The sequence below is a fragment of the Tenebrio molitor genome, chromosome 7 (genome assembly GCF_963966145.1).
Source record: "Tenebrio molitor chromosome 7, icTenMoli1.1, whole genome shotgun sequence".
NCBI lineage: Eukaryota > Metazoa > Arthropoda > Insecta > Coleoptera > Tenebrionidae > Tenebrio > Tenebrio molitor.
The window spans coordinates 1,631,397-1,641,872 of NC_091052.1; the positions used below are offsets into that span (position 1 = coordinate 1,631,397).

The window sequence follows — 10,476 nt, forward strand, 5'->3', positions numbered from 1 at the left end:
TATATTTGAGCGAAATATTTATGGATAGCATATTTCGCGGCAGATTTAAAAGTGTGCCAGAAGTCATTAAATATTAACTTGAAAAATAATTAAGAAAGAGCGTCTGTTGATTATACAAATAGCTTTTATTATTAATTAAACATTAAACAAAAATTGACAGAGTTACAAACTTAACTGGTAAAAATAAATTAACATGAACTGTAACTATCAAAACTTGATAAAATACAAAACATAATTAAAAGCATGGCATAGTATTTACAACTACAAGTATAAAACTATATTAGAAACTTTGGATAATTATCTGTATTTGCATATATGTAAAAATAGAATTATGGCCATCACAGGCTCGAGGAAACTCCAACATACCAGAGCAATACACATGATACTGCTGATGATCTGCATATCAAAATGTATTTTACTTGGCTTCACATGCTAATTATTATACCCTAAAACACAGCCCTTGTATCAAAATAAACCTAATTTATAAACCCTTAAAATGTAAATTCTGTCACATTATAAAACCTATGGATTAATGTAAATACCTGATTACATTGAGCTTACTTTTGCATTATATTTACATTGTATAAAGAAAGCTTATCACAAACTGAACACATTATCACCTAATCACAATTCGTAACAATTCTTTTATCCACTTGGTGTGCTTACATGATTTATAAAAAATATACTCGTTCCAAAACTATTTCAAAAATAGACGTATTTTTTTCAATTACGATTTACAGATGATCCACCATACCATCAGAATATACAAAAACTGCAGGTCACCAATATTTTATCAACAAACACCGTAACTACTTATAAACTAATATTTTAATAATAGAGTTTACAAGAAAAATAACACAAACTGCCAACTTATAATCGCTTCATCGTAAAATTTGGTTTCCTCTACTTTTTTTTCGAAAACTGCCAAGTAAAATACGTACTTCTTTCACATAAAGCACATTGTAATGATCTTTAGTTTATCATTTCATCAATTTTACATGCAATTAACAACATATCAAGTTGTACGATAATAATTATCAACATTTACCATAATATATAGATAGACCATTAATTTTTACATGCAAACAATGAAAATATTATGTAACATGCAAGTTGCCATTTTACAATTTCTAAACAAACGTGACTCGTAAAATGAATGAAACAAATTATTGAAAATTAAGATAATTTGATATTTCAACACATTCATCACAACATATAGATGTTGGTCGTGATGAACAGCTGTATCAGTAAATTCAGAAAAATTTATAACTACAATGTATTCTTAAATTTGTTGCAAAAGTGTGTTTTTCATTAATAAACTTTAGAATAATGATTTAATCAATTTTAAAGTAGAAACTAAGTATTCAAATGTGAATTTTAATAACTAGACGATCTAAACTAATAGGAACTATAACAAAACACTGCCTTTTGCTTACAACATTACAGATTTAAAAACAATAAACATAAAAAAATATATAGATGTAGGTAGACGCAATCATAAAAGTAAAAAAGAAAACAATCAAGTCTAAAATTAAAATACATAAATATGTTTCATAAAAATATACATTTATCTTTATATAACTAAAATGCGATATAGAGATTCAAATTTAGATGTTACTGTATGAATTAGTTTTCATCTACTCCCGTCAACGGCTGTCCTTTCTTTAATCTTTCTAGAATTTTGTTAACGTAATCAGTAGTGCCGCCTGCCACTTTAACTCCTGGAAAAATCACATTATATAATAATAATCACGACCAAAAAAAGCACACTTCTTATTTTTAAATAAAAAAGATTCAAAAAATATTTCATGAATACATGTTTACAACTAAAGAAAAACATTTTCATTTAACAAACCATCTATTATTTGGTAACTACTTTTTTTTTATTTACTTAATTCACATTCTCCAAAAAAACCACCAAATTTTGCTCATTATCCAAATACCCTTTAAAAACCGACTTACTTATAGCCGCCTTCATGGCGTTCTCCAGCCGAGAGCTGAGTTCCTCTTGTTTTTCCGGCGATTGTTCTTGTAGCTTGGCAAGAAGTAAATCTCTGCAGTGTCCGATGCCGTTTAAAAGATTTCCTAACGTACAAAAATGTATAGCGTATATTACTAACAAACCGGCAAACACTTACTGTGCTCCGCTTCAAGCCCGTTCAATTTGATCTTGTTAGCTTCATGTTGGGCTTTCTTCTTCAATCGACAAGCTCTCGAAGCCAATTTGTTCTTTTCCTTTCTCGACTTAGGTCTCACGTTGAAAGGCAATTCGCTCACTGGCGTCATGTCGTTGATAGTTCGTCCTAACTTATCAAGTTCTTTACCAATATTGAAAAGTTTACGCGCATTCGGCGTTAAATCATTTCCATCTCCTTTACGCGCCTTACCGCTATGTTTAATACCTCTAACAGAACAATCAGGGCTAAAAACCGGATCAGTTATTTCGTTAAGGACGTGTGGGTCTTCCATTTTACATTTCATTACCAGCCTCTGACCTTTCGGTCCTTTTGCTTGTACGTTATATTGCCAGAAAAATCTTTCTTTTTTACTGTTAGACGAGTGTTTAGGCACGTGTTCGTCGTCATCAGAATCTTGAAAAAAAAATTAAAAACACATCAGACGTGGAAAAGACATTTGGATGCAAAAAACAAACATTCTTTCGTAATCAGTCTAACTAAACGAAATGGAAAAACGCCAAAATGACTCGCTTTAATTTCAGAAACGTTTCCTGGATTATCAAATTTGTAACTTTGTTTAAATTCCACAAAGTAAAAATGTCGACTAGTTTCTCTATGAATCAGTTTAATCTACCCACCTGAAGACCAAATAAGACAACGTAAAACAGAAAGTTATAAAATAAATGTTGGAAAAGCAAAAAGATATTTTATTTATTTATTTTTTATTTACAGTAAATTACGCAACCAGTGTTATAGGTGCGCCAAATTTTATACATATTTATATTGTGCTAAAACTTGAGCATAGTGACCTGATTTCATTTGAAGATGATACAATTTTCAAATCGTAGTGTGCTGATAAGGAAATTGGGTATTAATAACATTTTTAGTCTGATTACACCTAATAAATTCTTAGAATCGGAAAAGTGTAACAAGGTTCAAAATCAACATTTACAAAAGATATAAATATTGTTATGTTTCAGACAGACATTATTAATAACTTGAGAAAAGCGATTCGATGATTTTTAAAATGTTAAAGGATAAATTCATTCCAATTTCTATAAAAATTGCATCTACACTGTCAATTAATTTTATTGAACGTTTCAAAAAATATATTCAATGAAACATAAACGATTACGAGTTAAGATAAAAAGTACAGATAAGAAGTCAATTTGTACTTATCATACATATCAAGGGTTTTTAATTAATTAACCACTCATTCTGTCTAGACTATCTCCACCATAAAGGGCAAAAAATATTATTAATCAATGAAATTCTGTCCTCGTTCATCCCAAAATTTGACCTCGTTTAAACCGACTTGCCATTTTCCGGTCAATATATCCTTGGCATTTTCGAAACTGCTCAACAAAGTGATTAAAAGAGAAATAAGGTCTGATAAAAGAGGATTAGATTTTTGGCTTCATTTTTAAACATCATAAACAGGTGAACCCGAGTACTTGAAAATATTTTTAAAAAGTCAAACAAAATTGAGCAACAGTTTCCAGGTGTTGCAATTTCTACTAAAAAGATAATATTAGATTATGTACTAGTGAGTCAAAGTAACACATCCTTTTCTAATAAAATTATCTCTAATTGTTTTCAAAATATCTGAAAACTGTTAAAAATCTATTGCCGGAACGTTATGCATGTGGATTGGGAACTTGCCGTTAAGTTGGCACTACCAGGAAAAGTAACTAGGTTGGAATTTATGACAGATTTCTCACAAACATACAGTTCAATCATGTTTTAAGCGTCCTTCAGTTTGATAATCCACATCTAAAAGTAACGGAATTGAAAATGCAACCCACAATACATTTGCAAAGCTAACGTGGATTTTTGTTTTTTGATTTAAAAAACATAAAACATATCTAGTTAACTGTGCAGTTTCGTAAATTTTCACGTAATTGTCACATTCGTTTGGTTAAATGAAATTGTGAAAAAAACAAAGACTTTTTGAAAAATGTTTATTGTCTGGATAAACGCGTAACGGCAGAGGCATTTTTATTACATTCGCCATAAATCAGAATCATGTCAATTTTCTCATCGTTCGAATACATTTTAATCGTATTTTAACTTTTTAGTAAATGTCAGTATTGACAATAGTTACTTTTTGCATATCGTAATGAAAGTGGCACCTTTTTACACGAAAAATCGTAATGAAAGTATGTAGTATTTTTTGCATCATTTTATTTCATGTCCTTGGAGATGATTGTCAAAGCATACCTATGTACGGTCGGTGGACAAATAAAACTGGGACACTTAAAATTTAATCTGTGTAAATCAGACCATTCAATTGTCAATATATTTGTCAGTGTCTATATAATATGTCATACCAAAGTTAACCTATTTGTGACAAAGCCGTAATTAAACGATGCAAATTTGTAAATTTTGACTTATGTGATTGTCATTTTTGTCCCAGTTTTATTTGTCCACCGACTGTACATTTTTTTTTTTTTTTGTAATATTTCATAAATCCTTTTAGACCAAATTTCTCAACTTACATCGATATGCAAAAAAATAGTGTGTAAAACGCGTATTTTACAAAAAAAGAGACTTTCATTACGAATGAGTCTCTTTTTGTCACTTATTTGCTTGATTAACCTGCAAATTCATGAAAAAAGTATGACTTTCATAACTAGTTGTACAAATAAAATTATTGAAAGAAAAGCTATCATGGATTCATAATTTTATTTTAAAAGATTACGATATTAATTGCAACGTTAACTTAGGAAATGTATTGTGGGTTGCATTTTCAATTCCGCCGGGCTCATTATCACTCGTGAAATAGCCTGTATTATCTAACTTCTACTCGCAGTTTCATGAATAATTATAAAATTTAGTATGTAAAAAAATTCTGCTTCACTTATTTATCGACTCCTACCAGAACAGGTGGATTTTACGACTTATCCCCACTTTTAAAACTAATATACACTTATTACTGCTATCGTAAGGTGGATGTAAAACAATTAAAGACGATAACTGTGTCGTAAATTTTTATCAGGAATTTTGAACAAAATAAATGTGAACGTTTCAGGCAGGAAACCAAAAATCTGTTACCAAATTTTTGTGAAAGCTATGCGAGATATAAATTGTCCTAATTTTTAACAAGTTTGCGATGCGGGAATGCGCACTGAACATTTGAACAGGCACCCCCAGAACACGTTTACATTTACAGCCAACCAAAAGCTGATGGTATCTAATACCGTCATCGACACACCCAATTTTCCATTCGTTTTTACAGTACTGATAAAAAAAATTGCAACCTATAAAAAAAACAAAACTGGGTATATAAAAAACCGTAATGAACGTTTCAACCTTAATACAGTTAAATATAACAAGATAAAAACGCAAACAGTCTCACTGTCCTTACCAATTTCTGATGAGACATCTTCATAATGGTGATCACCATCGCTTTCTTCGTCGGTGTCGAATTCGTCGTGTGAGAAGTCTTGAGGATCGGGACTCAAGATTCCACCTGTTGAAATCGAAGACGTGGACCCAGCTTCGGCCAACGATCCAGTCGACAGAAGATGTTTTCTTGGTTCTCTCCTTTGCCAAATATCCGCAAATCCTACGTGAGTAGGAGCAGAAGAGGACAATCGGGAGATGTGTGACCTCTGCATTCGAACGTTCGGCGACGTCGACGACGGAGGATGTTTGACAGGGATCGTCTGTCCGCTCACTCCGCGTTCAGGAGAAATATAATTTTCTTTCTTCATCAAGAGTTCATGCAAAGTGCTGTGTTTCTGTTGTACAGAATTGACACGTAACGGAGACGACTGTAACTGAGGCGAATTCGAACTGGCCTGGCTTGTGGGAGAAAAAGCCGAAACTGGTGTTTTGGGGTTGAAAACATCGAAATTGTTCGATGGTACGCTCGACGATACATCTAATTCCCTATAGAACAACATACTAGGTTGGGGACACGAAGACGACGCAGTCACAACCGGACTATTATTGTTAAGGTGATTTGAGTTGTGGATAGCGTAAGGTGTGGACATTTTCTGGGTCATGTTCAAGTATGAACCTTCTTCGGGCAAAAGCAAATCGTCGAAATTCAAATCACCTAATAATGTGTCATCGTTGGCGTTCAATTCAGCAAGAGTAGGCCCTTGTATTAGATCAGCTTTGTCAACTTGGAATATATCGTCGTCGTCCATGTGGATGAACGCTTCTGTTTTTATCGACTCTTCGCCGAGTATAAGGCGATTGCTCCACATCGTGGAATTATCAAAACCGTCTGGGGTTTGCATATTTCCCAACGAACTGTCTTGGTACAACGGTGATTGAGAATTCTCTAAATCGATGCCGAAATCTCGATAATCTGATATTTCCATAACACGTCGCGTTGGAATTGGAACACTGGCAGAAGTGTTCATTATCGTCAAGTCTTCACGTATAGGTTCTTCTTTGATCGTTATTTCAGGATCGACAAAAAATTTCCTAGTGAAATCGCTCATCTCTATTAGAGACCTGGAAACAATCATAGTAATGCTTTCAGTGAATAAGAAGGAAGTAAAGTTGAATAAAAGTCAATAATTTCTTCTTCAAGAAAATAACGAATGTTCGAAAAACGTTGTGTGACTAAAATTACGACCTACGTTTGGAAAACAGAGAGAAAACCAGTTTGCTTGACCAAAAATTCATTTGAACACTTGTTCTTGTTATGTTTAATATCGAGTTTAATACTTAAAAATTTTTGCTTCAGACAATTTTACTCGTTGATATTTGGGCATTTTTATTCTAAGGTTAAAACCTCGAGCTAAAGCTCTCGGGCCTAACCAAAATAAAAATGCCCAAATTCAACTCGTAAAATGGTCAAAAAAAATTTTTCGTAAAATTGAAAAATTAAAGACTACAGTTTTTTTGAAAAATCAACAATCCCTGTTCTAATGCAAACAATTTTTACTGTTTTTGATTCGAGTATTTTTTTTTGTGTATTACATCTTGCACAAAGAATTGGGCATGAAAAAGGTTTCGGCAAGACGGGAATGTGTTTGCCGAGTGCTGACTGCGAAACAAAAACTTGTCTGATTCCAAACTCCAAAGAGAATTTGGAGCGATCGCGAAACATCCAACTGATTTCTTCGAGATTATTTGTGAAGAATGAGATAGAATTCGCGACTATATTCTAGAATGAAAAACAGCATCAAAACAGTGGAAATATGCCAACTTTCCTTCTCTAAAAAAGGTAAGGTAGTTCTATTTATAGGAAAATTCATATGGTAAATAATCATGATTGGTTACATTGTAAGATGTCAGTCTTTCACGAGAATATTACGCGAGTTTTTTGCGCCTATTAGACAAAAAAAAATTACCAAGACCCGCGTGTCAAGAACAGATACTGCTTTACTATAAGGCGATCACACAAGTCGCCAGTTATTGTGCAAAAACTTCCTAAAATTTCAGTGCCAAGGACAACCCAAGTGGGGCCCCCTTAATTTTTTCCTATTCATTACATTAAGATTTCTGATGCCAAAGGAATTTTGTACAAATAAAGAAATACAAAACCGCAGTATTTTTTGTAGATTTTCAAAAAAGTCATAGAACTGTTTAGTCTTAACGGAACTTTACATCAAAAAATAAAACCAAATTCGGTATTATATTATTGAAAAGAACTGTTGCTTTCAATTTTCTTCAAATGAACTATAGATTTTGGTGATTTAGTAAATATACGAAACCTGGGTGACAAAGAATCAAAAAATTAAAACTTAGTAAAGTTGATTTTTTTTTTTCACCTCATAGTAGGCGTTCAGTGTCGATTGTGAACGCACTATACTGGTAACGGATCACGGATCAGCTGTTTGAATCTTACGTTTTACACGACTGGTGCGTTCACAATCGACTCTTCAACGCCTACTATGAGGTGAAATTTAAAAAAACACCCGATACCTTGACCAACTACTACTTGTGTTTGTAAATGGCTCAACTCAGTATATATTTCTGTTAAGGTTCTTATAATAAAAATCGATTACTGTGAATACAAGTTATTATTTCAATTTTATTGGAATATAAAGAATACACCCAAAGTGTCATTAAAAACAGTAAATGTGAAACTAACAGTAAAGTAGGGTGAAGGTTATATGAATGTATAATGTTAATATACCTAGTGAGTCAAGTTTTTTAAGTTGCGTTATTTCATGTTTCTCACCCGGTATGCTAAAGGTAAATACATACTACTAAAGGTTAAGTAAATTTGATACCATTTTTTTAAATTATTTATCATTTCTGCTTTCTTAATTAAACATTTCTATTTTTCATTTATCTCAACACATTTCTAGGAATATAGTTTTCATTTATCACTGTTACTATGAATTTATTTTGATCCCTAGCTTTCAAAACAAAATTGTAAATTTTATAGACATGTTATCTATTAGAGATCAACAATGACAATCAAATCTTGGAGGCTATTGTCAAATTCTTTAAATTCAAGAATGACTTAAACTTGAATTGCATAATCATTGACTTGCAGGTTTACATTCTTCTCACAGAATTAAATATTTACCTATACACTGCATATATCTAACAATATATGTATCATGCGTTCATTTAAATTTATCCTCAAAGTTGGCGTTGGAAAGTCGATTGAGAACGCACCACTCGTGTAAAAGCCTAGATTTAAACAGCTGATCTGTGATCATTTATCCGTAGAGTCAATCGAGTCTTCAACACCTACTTTGAGGATAAATTTAAATGAACGCACGATATTTTCTCTATTTGTTCTGACATTAAAAAAACTGTCATTGATACACTCGGGTCAATTATCTCAACATTTTTTTGATCACCTTATGAACATGATCAAAAAATTATCAGTGTGTAGTCTAATAGAATTAGATTAAATTATTTACTCTTGTTAGGAAGATAACACAAAAAATACACATCATTTCACTCTACCCGGAAGCACATTCAATCTGAACCGAATTGAGAAAATTCAAACACACTAAACACAAATATAAATTTAAATACCTTATCGATATTATTCAAGGTCATGCAGTTCATTTGAAGTTGGCCCTGTTTAAATATTAAACAAATTGAAGAGTGCCACATTTCGTAATTTACCGCCTCAGTCTGTGTTTTATTGCTTAGTGTTTATCAACAGAAATGAGAAAATAAAAATATAAACTGGATTAATCTGTATTCCAAGTAGATTACACAACGTTAAGAAATAGAAAAAAAAATTAAAATACATTCAGGAAATACTCTGCATTATAGGAGATAGTGTGATCATCTCGTGATCATAATAACATTCGTGGGATCATTGAAAAGTTTGAGTGTGTTGATCAAAACAAGAACATTATTACCTGAACGATTATGGATTGTTTGTAGGTAAATTACCCAGTCCGACACGTGTTGTGCCACTCTCTCGGGAAAAAAGAGATAAACAATACGTCAATAACAAAACAAAACAAGCCAGCAATCCAATCGTATTTTCGTATTTTATGAATCAATATTCTTGGGAACTGGACAACGTAAACAAGTTCTAGTAAACAAATATGCAAAACTGGCGAATAGAAGACTTGTAGTACTCGAAATCGTAAAATATTGTGATAAGAAAGCGACCTCTCCACGCTGAAAGTATTCAAACGTTTATCATACCAAGGATAAAAGTTCAAATCCCGCGTTGACTCAATGAAAAATTCACCATAACAATCACACCATCAGCATGACTCAATGTTGTGGATCCCTTCGATAGCCCCACGCGAATTCACTCGCAATGTCACTCGTCAGCGTTCACTTAAAAACACGACAGAATGCACAAGCCAGTACTTGATAACAAAACAAACCGAACAATTTTATGCTAAATCACAAAATATGTGAAACAATAAACCAGGTTTATTAAAGGTCACATGAATACATTCAATCAATTTTCTGCGCCAATAAGAAACGAGTACTGTTAACTTGCACCAATGAGGGTGTTCACTTTGTGCAAAACTTAGACGTACAGCATTTTCAAGAATTCTGCAACGTCAACACAACACAAATTTCTGCGATTATTTTTAGATTTTAAGATATCAATCTTATCACTTCAACTGAATGACAACTGTTTCATGATGGTGTGTTTTAAACGACAAACGGATTTAATCGACTTGTCGAACTGTTACTAGCACTGGTTTAATGGAGCACAGCACACTTTGATCGTCCACATTGTCAGCCATTTCCTTTATTTGCAAACACTTAATTTCGCTGACGTCAGCGACAGAACTTGGCTATGGATATGATATTATCGGCCTTGGTACTCACAAACACACGTGATCTTTCTCGGAATACAAATAAAATAAAAATAAAACCGAACATCAACAAC

At 32.6% G+C, this 10,476-nt stretch overlaps 1 protein-coding gene across 1 annotated transcript; it reads right to left on the reverse strand.

The window, feature by feature from the left end:
* Positions 1–106: 106 nt before the first annotated feature.
* REPTOR (repressed by TOR) lies at positions 107–10,434 on the reverse strand. Its single transcript, XM_069052739.1, has 5 exons — positions 9,771–10,434; positions 5,545–6,647; positions 2,139–2,591; positions 1,963–2,085; positions 107–1,721 (listed from the first exon to the last, which is right to left on the reverse strand). Exons 2-5 carry the CDS (start codon positions 6,632–6,634, stop codon positions 1,627–1,629), a joined length of 1,761 nt encoding a protein of 586 aa, XP_068908840.1. The 5' UTR covers positions 6,635–6,647; positions 9,771–10,434; the 3' UTR covers positions 107–1,626.
* Between the last annotated feature and the right edge of the window lie 42 nt (positions 10,435–10,476).

What these genes read in the sequence shown, in the direction of transcription:
- REPTOR (XM_069052739.1), bottom strand. Translation starts at nt 6,634, where the DNA reads ATGAGCGATTTCACTAGGAAATTTTTTGTCGATCCTGAAATAACGATC. An exon ending in CGGGCTTGAAGCGGAGCACA is followed by an intron (nt 2,086 to 2,138) that starts GTAAGTGTTTGC and finishes TTTGTACGTTAG; the next exon opens with GAAATCTTTTAAACGGCATC. An exon ending in CGCCATGAAGGCGGCTATAA is followed by an intron (nt 1,722 to 1,962) that starts GTAAGTCGGTTT and finishes TGATTTTTCCAG; the next exon opens with GAGTTAAAGTGGCAGGCGGC.